This window comes from Cylas formicarius, unplaced genomic scaffold (assembly GCF_029955315.1).
Source record: "Cylas formicarius isolate icCylForm1 unplaced genomic scaffold, icCylForm1.1 PGA_scaffold_4__25_contigs__length_36172078, whole genome shotgun sequence".
NCBI classification, from domain to species: domain Eukaryota; kingdom Metazoa; phylum Arthropoda; class Insecta; order Coleoptera; family Brentidae; genus Cylas; species Cylas formicarius.
The window spans coordinates 32,403,724-32,430,993 of record NW_026844334.1 but is presented as its reverse complement, the minus strand read 5'-3'; the positions used below and the strand labels follow the sequence as shown (position 1 = coordinate 32,430,993).

At 31.2% G+C, this 27,270-nt stretch overlaps 2 protein-coding genes across 2 annotated transcripts in view; both read right to left on the bottom strand.

The window, feature by feature from the left end:
* LOC132701013 (uncharacterized) overlaps positions 1-11,675 on the bottom strand; it is a 41,245-nt gene extending 29,570 nt beyond the window's left edge. The window contains exons 1-3 of the mRNA XM_060668630.1: positions 11,431-11,675; positions 5,100-5,177; positions 174-275 (exon numbers count right to left, since the gene is read on the bottom strand). Of these exons, the coding sequence (XP_060524613.1) occupies positions 174-275; positions 5,100-5,177; positions 11,431-11,614 (364 nt within the window). The 5' untranslated portion in view covers positions 11,615-11,675. The remainder of the gene's footprint in view (positions 1-173; positions 276-5,099; positions 5,178-11,430) is intronic.
* A 5,699-nt stretch (positions 11,676-17,374) lies between these two features.
* Positions 17,375-26,597, bottom strand: LOC132701593 (trissin). The gene is made up of 2 exons (XM_060669667.1): positions 26,542-26,597; positions 17,375-18,095 (listed from the first exon to the last, which is right to left on the bottom strand). The coding sequence occupies exons 1-2, from the start codon at positions 26,576-26,578 to the stop codon at positions 17,827-17,829; spliced, it is 306 nt and encodes a 101-aa protein (XP_060525650.1). The 5' UTR covers positions 26,579-26,597; the 3' UTR covers positions 17,375-17,826.
* Between the last annotated feature and the right edge of the window lie 673 nt (positions 26,598-27,270).

Here is a 27,270-nt window from a genome sequence, read left to right as displayed (position 1 = left end):
AGTTTTATTTGTTTCCCTGACGATCTAAGTTAGGGTGTTTTGGATTTTCTCAAAAAGTTTTTTCCCGACCTGCAAGCCAAGAGTATGCAATCTATATTGACATAAATGCACTTGTATATTATAGATAATATTTCAATTTTTTCTACTATTTCAAAACTATTTTAAATATATACCTTCTTTTTTTGCCACGCAGTAAAATTTGCATTTCGTTCTAGCATTGCCTCCTTGCGCAATGCAATCATCGTCCGTTTCACAAGAAAACTCCCTCAAGGAAACTGAAAACAAAGCGGCTTTATATTACTCAGCACAACCGTTTTTGATTTCTATTAAGTTTGCAGCAATTTTGGTAAAGCACTTAATATATATACAGGTCTATAATTTCATACGCTTTCAGTTTTGAAGAAACGAATAATACAAGATTTTATTAATGTAATTGTCATTAGAGCAAAAAAAGTCGTTAGCAGGCAGTTGGCAGTGCGAATCTACATTGTAATCCATAAGTTCCGCATCATATGGTATGAAACCGTTTTAATTAATGGATTTTTTCCTGGGGACAGTTTGTGCATCAAAAACAATAAATAAATCAATTATTGAAAGGTTTTTAACCCCTGTCAAAACAATAAAAGTTTTCTCCTTTAATTGTAATAAAATGAATTTAGAATACCTTGGATGGTTTCGGATAGGCCTGCAATGTATGGTAACGGTATATATTTTGTTTTATTGTTTTGAAATTTGGGGTTATGTTGAAGACCATTGTAAAATTTATGAATTATTATTTTAAAAATTTTGTCTATTAGATTTTGCGGGTAACAGTTTTGTTTAAGTACGCTCCTTTTCTAAATTCAGGATCGGACAGCATAATTGCCCTATCTGCCAGACCTATTACAACAGGTTTTTTTTGGGCCATTTAGTGGTTCGATTCAAACTGTAGGTACCTAGTAGATTTGCTTTCTTTAGTATACCAACTCGTTTTTATACTATTTTTACTGCGGTGCAAGGTTAAATCTAAGAAATGTATTTTGTTTTGTTCTTCTATTTCGACTTTAAATTGTAATTTATGGTTAAATTTATTGGAGTCTTGTAATGATTTGATTTTGTTTTTTGGGACCGCAGTAATACAGTCATCGGCATAACGAAAATAAAAGCGTAAATTAAAATTTAGATTTTTGATAACTGTTTCTTCTAAAAATTCCATAACTAATTGGGCAACTACACTTGAGATTGCCATTCTCATTGCGCAGCCTTCTATTTGTTGAACCTTATAATGTCCCACTTTTTTGTTAATACTTCCTTGACAAGGTCAAAGGGTACATTTGTATACAGCGACACCACATCTAGGGATATTAAAACGTGATCGTCCGGTATTATTTTGTTTTCAATTTTTTCTATAAAATCCATGGAATCTTTTGTTTTACGTAACGGACCATAATATATACCCAAGAAAAAAGTCTTGATTTTGATATATATATATATATATATATATATATATATATATATATATATATATATATATATATATATATATATATATATATATATATATATATATATATATATACATATTTCAAGATATCATCCGATGATCCGAGTGTTCGAAGTGTTTTCAGAGCGCGAGCATTAAAGAAGGATTCCAATCGGAGTTCAACAAGCGAACGGATGATATCCCGGAATGTTTTTCCAACATGTTTTTCGGTCCGTGGATCAATAAATCAATCAATCAATAAATTAATTTTGTGTAAAAAATCGCAAACTTTATATATAAATATAATTTTAGTGAAAAAAGAATTTTTCCCATGTTAATTAAAAATAAAATAAAATAAAAATAGCGACCTCTTAGAGTTGAGCTACACGGCTCATCTTTGGTGAGGATTTTTTTTATATCAAAAAGAAACATTTGAGAGGATAAGAGTCAAAAAAAATAAAAATTTATAAAAGATATATACTAAAAAGTAATATATCTTAATGTTTCAAAGGCGTTTGATCGGTTGGATTACAAAATTCTAATCTACAAGCTTCATACTCATAGTCAGTACTTCTGATGGTCACACCTCCAATGAATACAATTGCTTCCTCAGGCGTTCCTCTAGACTCAATACTGCAGTCATGATTGACACATTATGAAATTGGTAAAGACCTTGATTTCTGTTATATGCTGAACACGTAAATTTGGTTTAAAAAAAACAGCGTTTAGAGAATTGTGTCACTTTCCAGCGTAATTTGGAGCAAATGCAAAATGCAATGCAGTGTCTTTTGCCACTATGGATGTAGCGGTTAAATATGACTATTATTAAAATAAATAAGAACTAAAAGTTCAGATTTTCAGGAAATTATATATTTTTACATGACAATTGTTTGAACAACATCGTGTCTTTATCAAATGTAATATTTACAAACTACCTGCTACTATATATACCGAAGAATGACCATAAAACCTTAATTAATGGTGTGAGAATTTAAGATCAATAAAGGACAGGTATTTAAATCTAATTGATCGTTAAGCAATACATTTGAATGTCTCATTTTGTTAATCTAATCTCCATGGCTTCCAATAAATTTAATTTTCTACCTTTTGTGGCTGTATGTATTTTAATAAAGACATACGGTGTTGTCGAAACAATTGTCATGTAAAAATGTATAATTTCGTGAAAATCTGAACTTTTAGTTTTGATTTATTTTGATAAATGGATTTTCATCAAGTAAAAGCCACCTCATTTCAATGACTATTATTTTTTTGATAAAACTATTTGCCATTCGAGTCGTAATTAGCCTTGGTTGAATACGCTTTTATTGTTTGATTGCGCTGATATATATATAGACAAAACCACCATGAGTCTTTTATTTATTTATTTAAATTTAAGACCTTCGAGGCATTTTTCTGATTTTTTTATAAATACGTAAAAAATGAAAATATTAATTTAAAAAAATCAATTTCAATGTTGGAATTGTTGCGCTTTCTACCTATTGTCCTATTATTTATGTCCCAATATTTATAATAATATTCGGGGCTCCTTGTATTTTCCTCCTTAACTTCTGCAAAGATTTAACTTCTTCAGCTTATACCAAATCTTCCAAGTATGACCATATCAATCAACTGAAACAGTTACAGCTTAGCTCTGAAAAAACTAACTGGATGATGGTCGGTAAGTTTGATTTATCAGCAGCAGACTCAGAAGGAATCTAGAAGATTTGTAATGCTATTACAGTAGTCTTAAGGAGGTTTCTTTCATAGTAAAATTTAAACTTTAAACACAACCGATCTTTGGATGAGGCATATTGAACTTAACCATAATATTTTCATCATCAATCACTCTGTAAGGAGCATTTTAAGATTTTTAAATGAATTTAAAGAAAAACGTTTTATTAAAATATTCATTGTAGTCCATCTCTGATTCCTATTTCTTCAGATTAGGGTGTACCGGGAAAAAAGTTGCTTTGGAAAACTTGAAAAAAATAAGTTTTCCGGATTCCGGATATTAAAAAAACCGATTCTCCAACCTTTCAAAGATTGAATTATTTAAAATTTTAATGTTATTTTTTGATTATCATGTATTTATTTATTTAAATACCATAGCAGATCACTAAAGTTGTTTGTTTCCCTTCTATAATTAATTTAAATTATATAATAAAGGCTTTCAACAGAAGAAATCAATATTTAGTCAGACATGCAAAAGTCATGACATAAAATTCGAAATACACCAACAACAGATATTATATGTGAAGGATATCTAGAAACTTCTAATAAATTAAAAAGCCACCATTTAATATTTAAAATAAGTTCTTAGTTGTACATGAATATGCAAATACCCTGTACATATAGTGATCAGAAAAGTATGGAAATGTTTATTATGTTTTTATTTGCGGAATTTTTGTTCTACTTTATGCTACATTGCAAAACTGTAGATAGATTTACAAATTTAAATTCCTTAAATATAATAAATAAAAGGGCCGTAATGAAAATATTACAAAAATATGTCGGAAAGACCTAGCGAAACGACTTTCAGAATTAATAAAGCCATTTTAAGCATATATGATTTTTTTTATATTGTATAGCAAAGCCACCAGCATGTAAGACCGTCTTCCGTCATTATGGGCACAAACTCAACCTAGTTCTGTACACTTTCTGTTGGAATATGTGACAACTCTGATTCAAAGATACCAAAGAGTTTTTGCTGATTTTTAACAATGGAATGTGTTCGAATACCTCTACCCAAAACATTCCAAAGATGAAATTCAGATAAGGCGATTGGGATGGCCATTCAAGCACAATTATGTTTTTCTTTCAAAACCATTCTTTCACTAACTTGTATGAGTACTTCCCCATCATTATTATGTTGGCGTCTCTTCTTCTACAATGGAATCCTGTCAAAATCGCAATGGCAATGGCATATCTTCTTCAGCAAACGATAGCATTGTATTTTACAATATCTCCTTGTAATGAGAACGGCCCATTTTAGTTTATACTTAAATGATTGGTCCTGTTCCAGATCGAAAAAACATCCCCATTTACTTTCCCTCCTCCGTTTTTCGCAGAAGCAATTTGGGACTTAGCCTTGAATCTGGTCTTGAATCCAAGAAACATGAACTCTGGCAAGGTTTATTCATTCATAAGATTTGTTAACCGTGATTAAAAGTTATATCAGTGAAGTTTCGAAAATATAAAAGTCTTATATAGTATATTATGCAACAAGTGCGGTAAACGGCATTTGACTCATGAGTTTATTTGGCACGAGCGGAGCGGGTTTTTAATAAACGAGTTAAAAAGTTTACCGAACATTCTATACTTTTTCTACGGCATTGGTACATTTTCGCAAAACAACACGACTACAAACGTCAAAATTCAAACCGTGAGAAATATCTCCGAAAACATGCGATTGTTCCCAAATCATTCATGGGAAATGAAACTGACGTGATAAAATGACGCTTCCCGCACTCTAGATCGGTGAGTAATTAGATATTTTGCAAACGGGAGTAGAAAAATATTATTTATAGTTTCCATTTTTGATTCGAATATAATGTTTTGAAATTAGAAAAGAATGCAAATAGGGTTAATAGGGCATGCGTATCCTAAAACCTTACGATTTGCATAAACCAATTCGTACCAGTTGGTCCGCATCTTTTTTCGCAAGCGTAACCAGGCATGCATTTGTCATCCATAGATTCGCACGACGCATCGAGATCTGCAACAATGAAATAGATCAGTAATGTATAACGTGGAATGTTTTATCAAAATGAACTGGAGTATATTTTTAGCATTATCTTCCTAGGTTACCAAGAGTAAGAGGCATTAAAATTAATTGAATAAGTTAAATAGACAATTTAATTTTTTTCTTTTCCGGATGAAAATGTCGATAAAAAATACAAATTTTTAGACACGAGTATGATTTCGCACCAGCGGAACCACTTTCATACGATCATTGGTTTTTGGTTAGTTTTGGTTAGTTTCATTCGGTGAATTATGACGTAACCGTCAAAATTGAAAAACATGAAAATACCAAGCCTGAAATCTACCGAAAACTTCCACTCCGATCAATATCGACGACTAACATTACCTGACGTTAAAAATTTGATATTCTATACAGCGGAGTAAAAAAAAATAATTAAAAAAATTCCCTAATGAACTTTTTTGATCTTGCAGACAATATATTATTTATACTTCAAAATATAAATAATGAACATATTTTTGGTCGTTGTTTATTTTCAAAACAACTTGCTCCGCCTATCATAAAAAGGAAGGTCCTTTATCCTTAAACTGAGAACTAAATGAATAAAAAGCCCATTTATTAGCTATTTATAGCTATTTTTATTTTGGGATTGTCAATCATTATTTTTTATGTTTAGACAATGGGTTAAAGAAAAGTTTGACGAAATAAATAAGAACTAAAAGTTCAGATCTGAAAATCTGAACTTTTAGTTCTTATTTATTTTGATAAATGGATTTTCATCAAGTAAAAGCCACCCTCCGTTCAATTTTTGAAAAGTTTGAAGAAGGAATGTTGTTAAAAATGTACTATTTTTCGTATGTCTATTCGTGTCTCAACTACGCCTTGGTTTGTTGGGGAGGTTCCCCACGTGCAGAGCAAGTCTTTAGGATGCAGAAACGCATTTTACGTACTATACTGCTTAAGCCATGGAATTTTTCATGTCGGAACCTATTTCCACAACACTCTTTATTGACACCTCCTAGTATGTACATACTAAATTGTGCCACGTATGTAAAAAGTAACTCTAATCTTTATATGCCCTCAAGAAAATCAGATATTCAGTACAGTTTGAGACCGAATCTTAACATAAAAATACCTACACATCGACTGTCTCTTACAGCAAATAGTCCCTTTGTTTTGACTGTAAAATTTTATAATAAATTGCATATCGAACTGAAGGAGATAACTAGTCAAACAAAATTTAAATTCACTCTTAAAGACAAATTGCTACGCCTCGCCTATTACAATATTAAGGATTTTCTTTGTTTTGATACCTTTTAATACGTATTCGCTGTTTGTTATTGTTTCTATATTTGTTATTTATCCATCAGTATTACTTATTATTATTATCTTTAATAATAATAATATAAAAAACTGTTCGAAAACATCAGTCAACGTTTACTCTAACATTCCTGAAACTTTAACGTGGTGAATAAAATCCGCTAATATTTATTTTAACAAAAAAAATCGTCAAAGGGTATGGAAGCTGCCAAGTATTCGACCAAAGGCTTGGTTGTAAAATGCACATTCAAAGAATCGCTCTTATGGCAACAATTGTACTAAGAAGGTGCAGAAGGATGTGTGATTGCTAAATCCAAAAATGACACTTTGAAATGAACAGTAGTAAGACCAATAATAGCGAATGAAGCAATTGTTTGTTGGGCAAGAACCATGCGGATGGAGGTGATAAGGCAGCTGAGTAGCGTGCAAAGGCTAGCAAGTCTGTGAGTTACTGGAGCCATGAACACAGAGCAAATTGCAGCACTAGAAGTCCTACTGCTGAAAGATAATTGGTGGGCATAGCAAGAAACATGACAAACTCTAAAGAGATACAAAGGCAGTTGAAATCTTATTGCTGTCAAGTATTGTTAAGTAACAGTTAAGTAACAGTGTTTCCAGCTGACATCAAGGCAATAGAACATTGTACAAGAGAAATAGAATTGAAAAAGGTTCGTACTAACTAAGACAATTGCGATCTACACGGTCAGTTAGGAGGCAACAAAAGCTTGCAATCCAGAAAAATATCGTCCAAGTTAGTTCTGGATTGTCATAAGGCATTCATTAAGCCAGATAGCAAGTCAGAATAAAGTGATGTTATTATGGATAGTAGGGCATGAAGGTCACAAAGGTAACGAAAGCGATGACGAAGTAGCCATTGAAGGCTCCTCAGGGTACATGATCAGCCGTAAAACAATGAATGGGAAAATAATCATGACGATGGTGGAGAGATATGTCAAGGCAAAGACAGAAAGAATTCCCGACCTAATTTAGAGAAGAACAGCAAATCCACAAAATAAAGGCCGTAAGAGTAAATCTATTGACCGTCCAGAGCCAGCTGAAGACTGGAATGGCAGAATAGAAGAAAAACTGAATGGAGATGCTAAAAAGAAGAGTAGCAATCAGCCATCTACATAATATGTCAGTGTAAAGAACTATTGAGAGTGCGTTTCCATCTGCTGTGCACAACCAAACCAGAGGCATTGAGCTACATCAAGGAGGAGAAGAAGAAAAGAAGTTGTGGAGTTTGATCAGAGAAACGAATCTAGATAAATCTTGGAGAAAGTCACAATAGGGTAGCAGTGATGGACAGGCAGATTGCTGGCTCTTAATATGTGAATCTAATCTAAATGGAAACTGCCATTGGGAGCACAGAGCAGCTAACTGGCACTTAACCTTGCTTCGACTCCTTAGCAATGGTTCACTAGAAGGAAAGGAACGATGTGACAGAGACTTAATGAAAACACTATAAATAAAAGTAAAATTCTTCATCGAACTGTATTTCACACTATGGCTCGAAGGTTGGGTGACATATGCTTTACGACTTTTAGCAAAAAACATTAAAGACTGCTAATTAGATTGCCATCAATAGATGACAAATGAGCTTTTTGAAAATTCGATAAAAGTTCTCTTCTTCCAAATATCCCACAAGGCAGATCAGAGCCCTTTACCTAAAAAAGTACCATTGATCAGCAACAGAAATGAGGTTATGTAAAAGTTGCTTAGTCAACATGACGTTTATTTTGAAGATAATTGTACAAAACACAGCTAGTTGCAGTTTTTAGAACCAAATTGTATGGTAAAACTTATTTCGTAGACAATCTGTGATTTGTATCCTATAAAAACAATATGGGCCAAATTAAAAACAAAGTTAGACGCAATAGTATAAACCCAAAAATGTCCGCCCATGTAATTAATATAAGAAAAATTCAGTGTGAATTAATACCAGAGAACAGTTGGTTGGAAAACATATAAAAATGTATTATTCATTAATGAGGAAGGATCTAAGCTTTAGGAGCACACAATTTTATTAAAATAGACGCAGCAATTTGGCGTAGGTGCACTGTAGATACAACCAACCACGATCACTTCCCGATTATTATAGCTTTCCATTCCTGGGTTTTATCAAAGAAAATCTCATTAGGGACTCTACTTAGATTCTTTTTCTTATTCAAACGTGGTTCCAAATTCGATGAGAAATTATACTCAAATCTTACTTGTTTTCTTTTTTAGTGAACTTTATTTCTTGTTTAATAATTGGTGTTAGAAATATAAAATATAGGGTTGCCGAAATATTTATTTTCTGTAAATTTGGAATGAATTTGTTAATTATATCCTTTTTTCTGATAATTATTAATTATTTTATTAATTTCTACACCAACACCTTTTTTGAAATTGTTAGCTATTATTAGTGAAAGATAAGGTGTTGAGTTCAAAATTATGTGAATTTCTTTTTAATTTTGTGTATCTTAAACATGCCGGACATTTCAGTCAATGTGACAACAGGGCGTTGTACGCCAAACCGGCAAGGTCTACGTTTCTGCTAGGCTAGTAACAATTTTGTAGCGTTACGGGGTAGACGTTCACGGCATGGGTCGCGGCGTCGCCGCAAAGTGAGATACAGTCCATTTATAGAAAAGAAAAATTCAATAAATATTAAGTGATTGAGGAAACGCTTGTATTATTGAAGAAACATAAGGTTATATATAATAACATGGTTAAATGCCAATTGCTGGAACTTAAGTAATCACTTTATTTAGAAAAATTCAGTTTTTCATAGCAAAATAATAAGTGCAATATCCACATAAATTGTCAAATTGATAAGCTTAAGCTTCCATATCATTGGAAGGTACAAGGTGTGACCCTTATACTTTCCTCAATAAAATATAAATACAAACTGTAAGACTATAAAACTAGGTATAATTTTCTTACACATCTGGGAATAATAAATAAAGAAAATAACGCTTTGTCATATCACCAGGTTAATCTTGAATAAATCAACCAGAACTTTACTTCTACGCCTTGTTTTTCTAAAGCGGAATCACTTCTGCAATTTTTGAAAAAATACAAAAAGCATAAATTACATCCCAATTACACTTTTTGTTTTAATGAAGTTAGCCAGGCTGATATTAAAAAATGTTTGACGTCTAAAAAAATCAACGCTACTGTATCTAACAATCCATCCTTACAAACGATTATTATCAGATCTTGTAATTAATCACCGAACACAACACTCTTTATAAAGATGTGCCTTAGATACTCATAATTTCTTTAAAATTTCGAACACCAGTGACATATGACATTTTAGGCCAATTAGTATCTTACCAAGCTTTCAAAAAAGAACCAGATTATACTTACTACAATAACTGACTACTTGCTTTATGAGACCGATCGAAATAAAGTGTCTTGTCTTATTCCACGGTATTACAGCAGAACTTTGAATACTGTTGGTAATGAAATTCTTTTTTTTTTTGGTTTTCAATATAGATCTACTAAATTAATTAACTCTTCCTTTGATAGAAGATCACGCCTCTTTGTGACAAAGAGCGTACCTCAAGGCTACATCTTGCGACCTTTGTTCTTCTCAGCCTACAGTTATAGCTTTCCTTATATTTTTAAACATATACCTCTTAATGATGGCGCTCACAGAAAGCAACAACGATTAACGAGGGACTAAATTCTCTGTTCGATATATCTCCAGCTCATAATCTAAACCTTAATGTGAAGGCAGACTCTGTCAAAAATCATCGAAAATAAAAAATGAATGAGACTGTTATAGAGTTTTAAATTGAAACAAAAAATCTGGGGCTAATGATGGATACTAATATAGGATTCATTAAACATATCAATGAATACTCCTATGAATTGCCTAAAGAATTCTATCCAAATCGTGAAAGAATGAGTTCCATTGGATTATTAATATAATTAATTATCTAAGTTATCCATGTGCTGATTCGGATTTTGGCCCGGCTTTAACGACATAGGATAGTGACAGATTCCAAAAGTTCAAGAATTTTCTTACTTATAAAACATTAAAAGCCAATCCCATCCATATGTCCCAAACAGTAAAAAAAAGTCACCCGTTTTTATTCTAGACTCGACAATCACGACAAATCTTTAAACCTATTTGTGTAAATTCCTTTTCAAATACTGCTACTTAACCTGATATCTCTTTCGGCGTGATTTTTTCCAGCATGCTGATGTTTCATGTCACATAACCCTAAACATTTCCTAAATAGTGCGGAAATCAAAGAGAAATATTTATAAGAATAAAGACGTTATAAAATATAAAATATATTGCACCATGAATAATCCAAAGTTAGTAATCTAAAAGTTCTCTTAAATCCAAAGATCTCTTGTATTTAACACATCCGATACTTGCATATAACTACATAGACTTTTATATTCCTTCTGCATTAAATTTTCAGAATGAAAACGAGTTACGATGTTTAGATAGAAAATGGCTCAAACTGCAGGTTAGTCTGTGAAATTTATTTGTGAAAAGTATTTGGTGGCCCTGTATTATCCATATTGCTACCAAAAATATAAAGGCCTTGCTTTGCCGATGAAGCGACCATTAAAAAATGGTTCATTTAGCTTGCGCATGGGCGAAATTTCCCATTTTGTTTTTAAGTAATGACCTTGAGGGACCCAACAACCCACATGGTTATTGACAAATCGTCAATAAATTTGGATGATGCATTTTTACTTCAGTATTTACTAAAAATATGCCCATATCTTCTTAAATGTTCTAGAAAATCTAGTTCAGTGTGCGGAAATCCCTGTTTAGAAAGAAAATGGAGCAGAGTCCAGGTTACTGCGTGAAATGTAGAAGCATTACCTTCTCTCAGAAAATATCAATGCCGCCTGCAGTCCATGAATTTAATTTATAGTTTATTAGTTTATAACTTAAACCTAGTCCACTTTTAATCGTTACGACGGCAATACTTACTAGAAGAATATGATTCACATTTGGGTACACAACTGATACTTTCGTCTAAACTATAAAAATAAGCATCGATGTCGGTAGCCCTATCGGTGCAGTTTACTTGTGAGAATGTCGTAATTAATTTGGGACATTTTTGATTACTCGAGGTGAAGAATAAAAACACAACACCAATCCGCAACGTATTCATAAGGGCGCGATTTGATTAAGCTAATGCCAGACAAAAACTCCATTCTACACACACAAAACATTAAAACCAATACATTTATCATTTATTTTGGCAATGATTGCGTTTCACAGATCTTTGATAACGCAATCTCCTTCTTTACGTATCTGCTGATATAAGGCCGGAATTTTTTCGAGATACCGCGTAAAATTTTAAATCTCTGATGGATTTAAAATTAATCCTTTATTCGACATGCAGATAAATTTTATTTAAAAACTGTTCCCCGTCGTGGGTTGTTTTCTGTAAAGAAAAGTAATAAAATGTAAATATATAATGAAAGCCATCGTTAAACAAGGTGGTCAATTTAAAGATTGTATAGTAAAGTTCAGATAAATGATGGTTTCCATAGATCACTTTTTAAGACCTACTGGAAATAATCAAACATCAGCATTCATATCTTCCACATCAATTCGCTTTGATTGAAGTGTCACAACCGATAATCCATCTTTACTACTAATGTCAGTAAATATTTACAAATAGAAAAACTACACATGTGTCAAGACTTAATAACAATAAAGTAATCACGGACGTACGAGCAAAGAAAAGATGACTGGAAAACTGTCAGATCAGAGTTGACAAATCCCCAAAAATATTGAAATTCGCATTTATCCAAGCAATACAGCAAAGCAAAACTCCTAGGGAGTCACGATATCGGCTATCCACTGAAACTTGTCGGCCTTTATGACCAGTCCTCACTATCAGCCTGATCATCACAATGGAATACATAGAACGTGTGAGGAAGATATGAGCGAATGCCAGTTCGAGGTTTACATGTATTTCATTGGCTGTCTTTGATTCACCCCCACAAGAAGCTATTAGAAATTTTTCAGTAGAGAAGATGGGAACGATCTAGTGATTATTAGAACACTGTAGCAGAACCAAACCAATGGTTGTGAGTAAAAGGCCGAACACACGTACAAACATATTGAATGAATTACTAAGATCGAGTACTTTGGCTGCTGGATGCAGAATGGAACCAGTTGGAAAAACTAATTATTGAACGATGATTAAGCAGGACTTCAATTAAAAACTGCGATACCGCTTTGTCAAAGGCTAAGTTTATTCCGTATGGCATCGAAGCATGGTCTCTTAAAGTAAGACAATTATTAAAAATATAATGGACTTCACATACAACCAACGCAGAGATCTTAAGACGAATGAGCAGAAAGAAGGAATTATAAAGCGCAGGTAGGCTGCAGATCTTGGCCATAGTTTTTCGTAATACTTTTCAATTTCTGAAGTTAATAATGAAAGGCAAGTTAGAAATAAAGCTCAAAAACATCAAAGACTCGACAAATTTGAACGCCCAACTGAGAAGAATTTCCCATGATACCAACATCCACTAGTAGCGATTACCGGTATCAAAACCAACACACCAAAAATTGTTGAACTGGAGCAATATACTTGCAATTGTCCGACAGCCAAGCTTTACAACCCTAAGGAACCCTCAATTTCATTTAACTTTGCTAGTTTGAAGACACAGTGCACAAATGTCCTTTTCGTAATCGGTCTACGCAGTATACTCAATTCCATGTTATAGTTATAGTTATATTTTTCAGTTAAATTACATAAACAAGACCAGTAATGTCTTATTTAACTGCTCTAGCAGTTAAACTCTCAACGAAATTAGTAAATATTTATATTAGTAAATTAATTATATATTAGTAAATAGTTTAAAGTTTAAAGATTTTAAATTTAAAGTTTAACTTACATCACTCGTACATTAATAAAGAATTAGACTGTTTAGGGATCGATTGAGAATTAGCAATTAAGGACATTAACGATTCCAATTTAAACAAACATGTATTAGCGAATATTATATACTCTGAATTAATAGATAACAACAAACACAAAGAAATTCAAAACAAAATCAAAAACAAAGCTTCTGAAAATAACATTAAACTAAACTCTCAACAAAATTAGTAAATATTTTAAAGTTCCACACAGATATTAAAACAAAATTTGCAATAAAAAATTCTTTTGAATTAATCAACAAAATTAAAGATATCAAAATCCCTTCTAACGCAACACTATTGTCTTTTGATGTACAAAACTTATTTCCTAGTATTCCACCTATGGATGTGATAGATTAAGTAGATTTTACCCTAACTCGGAAACAAGTTAACCCATTGCTGAAACAAGATTTATTAGATTGCTTAATAGTATCTTTAGACCAACATTATTTAGAATTTAATGGACAGATTTACATCTCTAAAGAAGGTTCTTTGTTAGCCGAGATTTCTATGGATAATTTGGAAAATATCATACTAGAACATTCTTTAAGTAAAAGTTTTCTATGGTGGTATAGATACGTGGATGATGTCTTTGCTTGCTTTGTTGGAACGGAGAGACAATTGAATTCTTTGGTAATTTACATTAACTCATTACATAATCGTATAAAATTCGCTAGCGAGATTGAACAGAATAACTCTATTAATTTTTTAGACTTCACTATTACGAAAACGCAAAACAAATTAGATTTTTCCATTTATCATAAACCTTCACACAAGGACACAGTCATACATAACAGCTCAAATCACCCTTATAGGCACAAAATTTCTGCATTTCACTTTTTATAGACACACTTCTTAATACGCCACTCTCAACAAAAAAATACAACAAAGAACTTAATATAATAAAACAAATTGCACTGAAAAACGGCTACAATCCGTCCATTATAGATAAAATTATAAATAAAAAACAAATCCCGACAACAGTAAACTCTATTTATCCGAAACCTAATACAGAACACGAACAATTTAAAACAATTGCATACATAGGAAAACCTAATGAAAAAGTTTCAAAATATTTGTCAAAATGTAGTTTAAAAATAGCTTTCACAACCAACAACACATTAGGAAAATTTTTAAAAAACAATAAAACGAAATGTCCAAAATCTCAAAACTCGGGTGTCTACACGCATTAACGAACATAAAAGAGCGTTTAAAAACAGTCTAGATTCTAATTGTGCTACACACTTAAACACAGGAAAACACATTTTCCACGACAATTTTGATATTTTACTTACAGCCACAAAAGGTAGAAAATTAAATTTATTGGAAGCCATGGAGACATAACAAAATGAGACATTCAGATGTATTGCTTAACGATCATTTAGATTTAAATACCTCTGCTTTATTGAATTTAAATTCTCACAACGACATTAATTACGGTTGTATGGTCATTTTTCGGTATATATAGTAGCAGGTAGTTTGTAAATATTACATTTGATAAAGACACGGTGTTGTCGAAACAATGTTCATGTCATAATATATAATTTCGTGAAAATCTGAACTTTTAGTTCTTATTTATTTTGATAAATGGATTTTCATCAAGTAGAAGCCACCTCAGTTCAAATATAACATACATTAGATCACATAAATGTTCAGTTCATCCCTATCATTAAAAATAAAGAAGAGCTGATATTCCACTTAACCAGGTATATCTAAACAGTAAGTGCAATCTAGCGAAAAAAAAAACAAAAAAATGATTCAACAGAGAAAACAGAATATTTGTTAAACTCGGGCAGCTCTTTAAGTAATCAGGTGAAAAACTTCGAATGGCATTATTCGAGAAGTTTCAAAAATTGGTGTTCTGTGTAATGGAAGTGTTATAACTCAATTATATCAGTACCGAATTTTAAATGAAATTATTATTTTGTTATACATTAACGCACTGCAATTTGCAAAGGTTTAATTAATAAGAATCTCGGTAGATTTAAAGATTAGTACAAGAACAAAAACTGAATTAGAACATTTTAATTAATTATGACTAGCAGTAATCTGGCATCATTGCAACATTCCATCGACCTTAATATCTTGACGGAACATCTCGCAGGCAACAAAATTTTCGGGAAATTAGTCCTGATGTGAGGGTAAAATTGTAATTTTATACTCATATTGCATCCCATTTCCCTAAATCTTTTCTACAATGTCTTTGTAATTTCCTAGAAAACCTTTTACAAATCAATAACTAAAACCCCTAAACTAAAACCTTTTCAAAGTCGGTTCACGATATTCACAAAGTCTTGACCTTCTATTAGTCGCCTTATTTGAGGACTTATAAAAATTCTATCCTTTAATTTTGCATATAAGAATTGGTATTTAAAACATGTTGTAACTTTGTTTAAAGCTATAACGTAATACTTCATCGGTAATCATTTTTCATGAATCAATAAGACTATCGTAAAAAATATTTTCGGATCCGGGAGTTAAATTAACCTGTTTTCGTCAGTTTTTTTTTTTTTTTTCACCCAATATTGCTATCTGTTTCTACTGTCCCACTCGCACAGAGAACAGGTATATATTTTTGTATATCCCGACTCCGACCTAGTAGAAGTCCCACAATTCTTATGTCTCCACAAACCATCGAACTATAGTCCTTGTATTTCATTTTCTCAAGCAATAGTTCCAGATTTTCTTACCATTCTTTCATTTGTACAGAATGAGCAACAGGCACCAAAACAAGAACATTACCGTTCTACAAAAGAACAGCTTTAAGTGTTCTCTTGGATAAGTCAATAAAAAACCTCCAGTCCTCAGAATTGTAGTATCTACCAAGTTTCTTTATTAAATTAGGAATTCCGATTGTGAAAACAACCGTTGTTAATGAGAAACACTCCATATATCACCAATACCACTAATCGTATCCTCATCAATTTCAAGTTCAGATAAACTGGTTTTAGGGATCACCTGGTTCCATTATTCCGTCTTAAATCTTCTTCACATACCTTACAAACAATGTGCGGCGCCCAAGGCAGCCAAAATAATCGTAGTATTGTTTTTTAAACAGGGGTGTAATTTTACGTCTAAATTTCTTGACCACAAAAGAACCACACACATAGCAAAACGTATCTGGAATATTTTTTACTGCACAACAACAACCAACAACAAACCCAATTACACGATAACCGGCCGACACTACGCGTTTTGACATTTTGACATATTTGGGAATCACCAGAAACAATATTTAATTTTCGAAGATTGCCCGCTAATATTTTGTTAATTTATACAAAATGTACGCCAGTTGTGCAGCAATTTCAATTTTTAGAATGTTGTGTAATCTTCCAATTTTTAAGACAATAAATATGACATCTCAAAAGCTTTAGAACAGTCTAGAAGGACTGAAACCGTTACCATTAATGAATCAAGAGTTCGGTAATCAGTGACATTAAGAACTGCTGTTGTGCAATTGTGCCCTATTCGAAAACTACACTACTCAAGATGTTAAATTAATTGCCTATTTATTACTGGTTCTAATACTTTAGATATTATTGGTAAGTAGACTACCACAATACCACACACTGAAATGTCACTCTGTAGTTCTCTTTGCCTGCGCAATGATGTTTTATTACTTTACACCATTCTGCAGAATACATGTTTTAAGTTCGAATTCCGAATACTGAATGTTCAACTTATGTCCCGGCGAATATAAACTCCCTTAGCCGGGCGCAGTTGCCAGGTAGAACAAATCATAACTTTGCAACTGAATACTCACCTACTATTAAAAAATGCTTTTAGAAAGCCGTTATCGGGAATTAAAGTTTTAAAAGTTTTTCAAAAGCAGCATGACTTGAAGAATATGGACGAACGTGTTTCACTTTTTTTTAAAGGTGCTGTAAATTTGATAAATTCAGTTGGTCGATATAAATTACTATTTACGACATAGAAATCTCCAAAGATAACTTTAGTTATCCCAAAATCTTAAGAAAAACACATATCCGTTGCAAATTTTTATTTGCCTTCAAAATCGTATCAATTACACATTATACAACATGTTCGTTATACCTAAATTAATATCCTTGAAGTTCGGTAGGAGAGACAAATTAGAACCGTAGAATATAAAGCAATTATATTTACAAAGAGTACTAATCCCCTTCTTTACATAAAATTTAAAAAAAAATCTTGTTTGGAATTAACCTGGATTCATCGCGGGTTGCAATCAGCAATTTTGGCGCAAATCGATGTAAATTCCAACCAAATCTTACTAGAATGCGCTAAAATATAAATCTAAAAATCACTTTCCAATGCGACTGGATGACAATGACTATAAATACAACTCGTGTTACAAAAAGTAAATATTAAAAAATTCGTAAAACACCTCTCTCAGTTCATCGCGTTTCCGTATAACCACTTTTTTAGGTAGAGTGCGACGTGATCTGAACATAACTTTTATTGCTAAAAAGCCACGTCATGGTTTACATTCTTGCCAATCTTATATTGGAAAAAAGAGTCGTAGGGGACTCTTCTGGGTTGATGGTACGGGTATCTCGACTTTTCTAACCACATTTCAAACTTTTCACTTGGGTCCGAAGATAATGGTGTCGGATCCACGCTTCGCTTCTTCAAATAATTGAAGCAGCAAATTCTGAAGTGTCTGGTGCCGCATGCGGACTCGCATTCGAATCCGCACCTGTTGCATGAATGCGCTTCTCCCCATACGGCTCCTAAAACAAAATTTGCTTACTTGAGAATACGACATTTGAATATTCACTATGCACAGTTATTCCCCATGTAAAATTGTGACCAAAACTCGTTCTTCCTCTTATTTTATTCGGTATGTTAAAAATATTGTAATCCGCCTACATAACATTTTAAAACCATCAAAGTTTTATATAAAACAACATGATGTGCGAAATCGTTCACCATAGCCACGTTTTACGCACAAAACTCTATCGAAATCAAGTTAGATGCCATTGTTTACATTTTTAGATTTAAAAAAGGATAGTTAAATAAGAAATTTTATTCATTGTAGGTTAACAAAGTGATCATGCTGCAATATCATTAAGCACAATCCATAAAATTACATTACATCTTTATATCGTTAGTAAGTTAGTAAGAAATGTACTTTTATCATCTGACAGAGTTGCAATGAACAGACGCTTAGGTCATTATAGGGAAGTTGTTTAGCCTTCATTTTAGGTGCGTGTTGTAGTACGTCAAAATGTGCTTTATTTTTGTGCAAATAGTGAGTTTTTAAAATTTAAAATTTAAATCGGTCGCCATCTTGAACAGTAATGCCAACTTAAAGTTCTATATATAAAAAAAACACCCATTATTATAAAGACTGTAAAGTAAAAATGCCGCAGATTCCAGAGTCTTTCCATAGATATATAAACCCGTATATCATAGACGGGTGCATTTATTTTATCACTTTCAGCGTTGTAGATTTGCTTAAAAAGGAATAAGAAGTGTTTGTAAAGATATTTCATATGAAATTAAGGAAATTAGGAAATTGAATTGTGAATATTTTTTAATAATTCGCGCAACTTAATTCGACTATGATAGTGTTAATTTCGTACGCCAATGATTCATCGCACATAAATGAAATCGGAAAATTTCGGTTTTTGTTGTGGTATCTTCAGAAGTGATGGACATATGCTCAACAGGACATTTTGCAACTGTTATAATTTCCAATATTCCCATATAGACATCCCTATCTTGGACACATTTGTCACTTTTAGATAATAACATTTGAAACAAATAACCGTAATCCTTTAAAATATATCGAAATTTTACAAGGAATTTATATAAGTAAAAGCCACCCGAGTTCAATTCAAGGTATTTATTTAGCTACTAACTTTAACATAAGTTGGCGCAACTCAATTTCAACTAAAAGGAAAACTTGGAATAATAGCCGATGTGCCAAAACAAGAGCTCAACCAAGAAATATTTAGACGTTTGCCAGGTATTTTTCAAGTTATTAATAGCCGATGTAACATTAATGACACAAATCTTGAAAATACAAACACCAAACACATATCCCTAATATTAAATGCCATCATCACTATACAAAATTTTCATTCGCGAGTTCTGAAATAAATATTTTATAAGATTAAGACAGTCTTATTCACTAATATGCTCTAGTATTTTAATAAACGCATGTATTACAGCAGATTATATAAGCCTTTTAAATAAATTTTGAAATAAACTTATATTTATGTTATTCTGCATCTCCTTTCTCCTTAGCTATTAGCTTGAGAACCACGTATATTGCTAATTATTGTTTAATTAAGGTAAGTCTGTGGTATTCATCGCTTAATTACGGCATTATGATCAAATGTCTTTTTTATAGTTTCATGTTCTTATAAAAACGTGCAAATCTGTGCATTGCTGTTAATTATACCAAAGAAAAAATAATTACAGCTATTGTCAAAATTAAAATCCAAGCGACTATTGTTATGTTATACGTAATTCATCCATCTATCTCGTGGTAGTTGCTCTAAATATCCCAAAGCAGTAATAATTTATAATGTTATAAGCCATGGAGCGTTCATAAACTGATTTATTAAAATAAAAGTTTTGGCCCAAAAAAAAGATATTCTGCAACAATTGCATTGTTATTCGTGGTGAACATGATAGCGGGGAGTAATATTTTCAAAATATCAATGACTTTTAATCCATAACCCATTTATTACCATCGTAATGCTCTCGCTAGTTGTAAAAAATGCCAGCTCCTTTTTATATAAACATCGCGATTATTAATTTTTGAGACTGAAATGATTGCGAAATTTGAAAACTTCGTTAGTGATTATGAGAGAGATAGCGGATATTGTGGTTCCTATCAATCGGAGGTTGCGTGTTATTAGTAGCGATAGTGAGTGAAAATACGACCCAATCAAATATCCAATTTGTGGAACTACCCTCAGATCCATATTTACACAATAACCTCAGTATGGATTTCTTTCTAACCAAGCATGCTCCTCCAGATGCCGCAGCCCAACTGGAATATTTCAATCTAGTTTTTGCATAACAAAATGGTTATCGAAACCAATTCGTATGCATTGCAATTTTTTGAATCACATCCAAATTTGAAACCTCATTCGTGGGCGAACTATTGGACGCATTGAATGGATATCACAAGAGAGCCTACGGAATAATAATTCGTCATATTCCGTGGTCTTTTAAAAATTTTCCTTTAGTTAATCATGACAATAACATCACCAGGACATCGCGAATACAGTTTTTCGTTAGCACTATGTGCTTAATAAACAGTATAGATCAATCTCTGGTTGTAACAAAATACCAAACCACCATCAAACAAATAAAAAACTATAAATAGGGCACTTTTTATGCTCTGTGATAATATTATTAAATATTGTTTTTATTATTACCGTGGAACATAATCTAATGACGATAAGGATGAAAGATAGGCCGAAATTCTGTAGTGCTGGAAAAACTCCTATGTTCACACGTAACTGGCACTATAAGGTGCAACAGAAACCTTATACCCAAGGAAGCAAGAAAAAACGAAAGTTGGTGAGCCCAAATATGTTAGTAAATCCTCGTTTCCAAAAAAAAAGAAACGTGGAAATTATGAAACAGAAATATTCAAGCCAGCTATGACACATGTCTACAATCAATTCATGGGTGGTGGGATAAATGTGATAAAATACTATACTCAAACTCAGATTAAAGAAGGACTCTGAAGTTTTGGAAAAAGTAATGTTCACTATTTTTGGAAGGCTGGAATTTACTTTCAGTGTTAGAAGTGTACCAGAGAGAAAGTCAATGTTAAAAGAACCAACTTCATTTGCTCCATGTGTAAAAAAGAAGTGAACGGTGGCAAAACACCATACACGTTCTGTACTTTTTTTTGTCAATTTCTGTGTTTTTATTATCATAGTATAAAATCTTCTTAAGAGAATGTGGATAAAATATGTTTGGTACTAAAATGGTTAAGCTATATTTAAGTTTTTTTTTAATTTTAATGGTAGTTTGCTTTAATTTTGCCAAAATCACTTTATAACTTTAATTTTTCAAAGAAACATCTACAGGCTACTGTAATACCACTTACATGACTTCTAGATTCCTCCTGCGTAGGTTGTTTACAGATCAAAGTTGCCGACGTGTCGAAACTGGCTCTCATTTATCCTGTACATGCTTATATATTGTTTGAGGGGGGCGACACTAAGGAAGGGGGTGAATGGTAACTGATTTCCAAATTCGTCTTGAGTCGCGGTTAAGATTCTCGGATTGATTACAAGTTCGATTCATCAACTAACAACGCAGGACGAATCAAGAAGATTTGTAAATAGTATTACAGTAGCCTGTGGAAGTTTCTTTTAAAATTAACTACAGATGAATTTTGGGAGGTAAACTTCCAAACCATTTAACTGATTTTTATCTAAGTATTGAACCTACTTAGCCAAACTTATTTAGAAAGAAGTTGCGTTCCTTGCTATGTTTAAAATATCAAATTCAAAATCAACAGTAAGTAAAAGTTATTTAGATTTATGCAAAAAAATTATAAACTGTTACCATGCACCATAATATATGTAAACGTAATCAAAAATTTGATATGTACATTATTTTGTAAATATATATTAATTGTTATTGTTATTATATTAGTAATATTAAGTATCCAAAAAAAGTAGATGCAAAACTTCGCTTCAAGTATTTTTACGTAAATTTAATATTAAACTTTACTACACTATATGTAAGAATTAATATAGTGTTTTCATTGTATATTATAATTATTTCTAAAGATTCCATAAAATCTACACTTTCTGTAATACATAACCATTTAATAATTTTTACAAACTTCAAACAAATTTGGGACCTTTGGTTATTGGGATTTTGACAGATAATATTCACCGCCACTATTCAGTCACATTGTAAAGCACTCGAAGATGATCTGATGAGTACCTAACAATTGCTTCCCAAAATCTTCCTATGTTACTAACCTTACAGTGATAATTTCTTCTTCAGATAATTCATGAAGCTGGTTCACGAACAAATTTGAAGATTGTAATGCACCACTTTGATATCAAAAAACAGTTAAACAAATTCACGAAGTTAATCACAAATTTATTAATTAATATTTATCGGTCCATTCAGTAATGTCAACTGTCAAATTGGCTTAAAAGCAAGGTTATGTCATTATTATTGACCCATAACAGCGCACATCCAACCATTTCTTTACCATATACCATCAAACAAGTAAACCCACTATCTTCCTTCCATGTTAGGACACAAAACATTTTTAGCAGCGACGATAAGGACAAGAGTAGCATTTTTTTCTAATTCTTGTATAATTTTTATTTTTCTATAGACTGGACTAGTGTTGAAACATTAAATTTTATAAATAAATACTGTTTCCAAACAACAAAAACAGTCAGAGTAGACCTCTTAACTACTATGAGTTGGTTGAACTGTTAATTGATATTTTGAAGTGTCAAATAAATAGATGAAGCTCGTTCTCATTTCAGAACTTCATGAAAAAATGCATCAATTATCCCATGAATTTATTGTCAGTGTAAAATTAAACTAAACGTTAGAGGAGTTGTTTAGAATAATTTCTAAAATATCGCCAAATGTCTCGTTTCAATCTTCAAAATGTAATGTAAGATAAGATATAAAAAACACGGCATCAAAAAAACTGAAAATTATTCTTCTAGAATTTTATTTCTTTTTATAACAGTTATAGTATACTATGCATCTGTTATTAATTATTCTTGATGTTAACATTCATAATATGCTTTATTTTTATTTACCAGATTATTTACTAAACATGCAATAACAAAATATACTGAAAGTAACCTGTTGATCAATGCAATATAAATCCAAACCATTCAACGTAAAATTTGAAAGAAACAAAAAAAAATCAAAAATGCACTAACGGGAATTACATGAATAGAATTATTCCAAACCATTGAGTATAATAACGCCAAAATAAACTGAGCTGGCGACATAACTTGTTAACAATCATCTCTATCATAATTGCGATTAAAGATGGCCATTATCTGCAAAAGTGAAGTTCTAACCAAAAGGTTTGTGATTGGAGTTGTTGGACTGGCGTACTGCCGGTATCGGATTGTGAAAACAGATATTCAGAGCAGTCTACTACAGGCTAAAGCTTTTCTAGGAAAGATGCTGTCACAATCAATGGATAAAAATTTTCCATTTCCTATTAAAATTTCCTGTTTTCCAACAGACTGGTTATATTTATTGAAAATTAGCTGGTCTCATATAATAATAAATTTGCAGCCACATTGTATCTGAAAATATTGAGTATTTTATAACTACTATTAATATGTTATTTATTTATTCATTATTTAATAGTATTTTACAATCAAATAAATAATTTTCGAAAATTTAAGCTAGGTCAAAAAAAGTTTAATTGATTGCTTTAAAAACTTTCACTCCAAATTGCGCAATACGTTTTATTACCTTATGTCAAAAATTTATTTAAGCTTTTCGATTAGTGTTCAGATAGAAAAGGTACACAGAGTACCATAAAATGTAAAAAAAAACATATTTAGACAGTCAGTTTAAAATTCCATATCATATTGTTGTAATTAGGTGGAATAATTATTGGTGGCAAAACATTCATTTCATTGATAATTTTGAAACGAAAAAATTTTTATGTAACACTCACAAAAATGACACTCGGTACAAAGGAAAATTTATCTCTTAGTAACCTGCCTATCATTATTAGTGCCTGCTATATTTCCATCGCCCAGGCAACAAAAATTGATATATGAAATTTTAGTTTAAAAATGATGCCCATCAAGAGAATACACTTTTTTTAAATCAAAAATATATGTAAACGTTTCGAAGAATTCTCAATAGTTGAACCCCTTAAATGTTGTTATTTAATAGAGTTTGCAAAATATTGGTACAAACGGCAATATCCCCAATTTGTCGCGAACTTCACACGATTTTATTTATATAAGTTTCAATAATTTTTTATGCCTTTAACGACAATAATTATTTTACTATATTTAATTATTATAACTATTTTTCACCATAATAATTTTATAAACATCTAACAAAACAGCTAGTTTTTGACATTACTATTTTTTCTCTTATTGTTATTTCAATGTAATTTAAAAGAAATATAAAAATTATGAATGTAAATAATAGATACTTTTCGTAAAATCGTATTGACCAACTACAATAAAAAATAAACTTATTTGCTTTTGAGAAATTATAAACAAAAAAAATCAGATTTCCTTGGTGACAACTTTTAACCATAAACTAAATAACATAAATAACAATTTTTTTTAAACCAACGAATTACTAGATGTTGCTTCTTCTTAAAAAATCATTCAAAAATGTAAAATCTAAGTAGAATATCATCTAAAATGAAATAATTATTTCTTGAAAAATCCGAAAAAATTATACTTTTTGACTGCATCTCGTACGCAAATAAAAACAACATTAGGATAATGAATATTTGCTATCCTTTTTTTAACACCAAATTATTTGTACTTTATGTCATAGCTTAATAAATAGTTTTTTCTCACATGGAGATACGCATTTCTGGTGGTACAAATCATTTTCTTATGTTATTTAACAATAAATAAATTACACGATCACCGCGCCTATTAAGTTGAAGAAAATGAAAAAATAGTAAGAAAAACTTTGCTATAATTTGCATTTGCAAAAACCTAATATTGGTTGGGGATAATTACCAACATTTCAAGCGAATTGCTAAATTATTGTATTATTTTATTTTATTTATTATTTTCATTTTTTTTAATTCATTCAACCGATTTTCGCAAAAAAAGTCGATGTCTCTCTTAATTGCAATTTTGAAATAGTCAAATTTGTTCACATTATTTTTTTTTATTTTCGTTTATTAGGGAATGTTAGAACATTCCACCGTTAAAGTTGTTAAAAGATAATTCTTTCCACTACGTGGTGGGTTCAAAAGGGTAGATTTTTATTATATTAGGCAAGATACAATTTGATTAAAGGTGACATGAACATGTGTGAAGGTAAGTTAGGAGAAAAAGAAAACGATTTATAAATAGATATATAGGTGAAAATTGGTGTATGGGATATAATTTGGATGGGACATTCCGCAAAGTCTTTGAAAGCTACCCTCATCGAAGAAATCATCATAGCGTTTAATAATTAAGAGAGAGAGAAGACGATTTTTTTTAATCTCAAAAATTGGGAAAATATTTCGAATGATACTTGAAACCCTTAAATTTTGTTGTCTTTCTTGCAATTTATTGCAAAATATTGATGAAAAAGCCAATATCCCTAATTCGTCGCTAACTTCACAGGCTTTTATTTATATAAGTTTCGATCATTTTCTATGTCTGAAGTAACGGCAATAATGATTTTTTTGCAAATATTCTGTGTTCTAACTGTGAAGACCATTTTTAACCATAATAATTTTATAAACAAATATATCTAAATCTAACAAAATATCTAACAAAGCAGGTAGTTTCAATATTATTTATTATAATTATTATTAATTATTACTATGTCATTACTAATATTTTAAAGTAATTAATAGTAAAATTGCGAAATTGTGTTGCTCAACTAAAATGACATTGCATTTAACCTTAATGTGTAACAGTAAGATTTTTTAAACCAAAAAATTACTAGATTTTGTCCCTTATTAAAAAACATTAAAAAATGTTAAATGTAAGTGGAATATCATCTAAAATGGAATTAGCATTTCTTGAAAAATTTAAAAAAATTATACTTTTTGATTGCATCTTATATTCATTAGGTTATTAAATATTTGCTATACTTTTTTAACAAAAAAATCATCTAAAGTTTTTGTCATCGCTTAATAAGTAGTTTTCTTCTCTCACGGTGCTACCCACGAAACGCTTTTTGCCAAATTTTGGCAGCCATTATCCCAGAAACCAGATATTCCACGTGTGTCACCTTAGGGACATTACACTTAGTATAAATCAGACATTTTTTAATAAATGAAAATAAAAACCTTCGCATATAGGGTTCTTTCTAAAAATCAATATATTTTCGTATATTAACAATAACGAGACGGACGTTTGTCTATTGCACGAGTAAATGTTAAATAAACAATAAACAAACAAACAAAAGGATTTCCTGCTTTGACTAGTGAAAATATACCTACCTCAACACAATGAGTAAACGAAAAAAATCTCATTACAGAAGACTTACCTAGGATTAGGATTGCGACCACTAGTTCTTTATTCATTTCTAAAGACACGAAGTGATTTTCATGGGGTGATTTATAAGAAATCTCCGAAATAAAAAAGTTTTGCGTTTTATACCGGATTTTATTGGGGAGATAAGAGGCAAAAGGAGGGGATGAAGTGTACCGCAATTTCTGTATCGCGCATTTTGCGACGCCCGCCAAACCTACACATAACACCATAAAAGTTTACCCACTGAAGCTAAATTTGCGGGCTAATAAAAATGCTGAAAGACCCAGTAGGTAATACATGTAAACTATAAATAGTTCCAAATGCAATAGGTAGATAAACGATGCATTTGAGAGCATCGTTTTTACCGCCACATAAAATGATACGAGGTTTAATAGAATCATTTTAACCGTTTGAAGCTGAAACAAAAAAAATGGATTGTGCAATTTGCTCGTCTAAAGTGGTGATTTTTATATCTAGTGCTCGAAATACTACTTTAGTTGTCGCTTACAAAAATAAAGTAACATAAAAAGGTATTAAAATTTACAATTTGTTGATTACAAAGAAAATAATATATATATATATATATATATATATATATATATATATATATATATATATATATATATATATATATATATATATATATATATATATATATATATATATATATATATATATATATATATATATATATATATATATATATATATATATATATATATATATATATATATATATATAT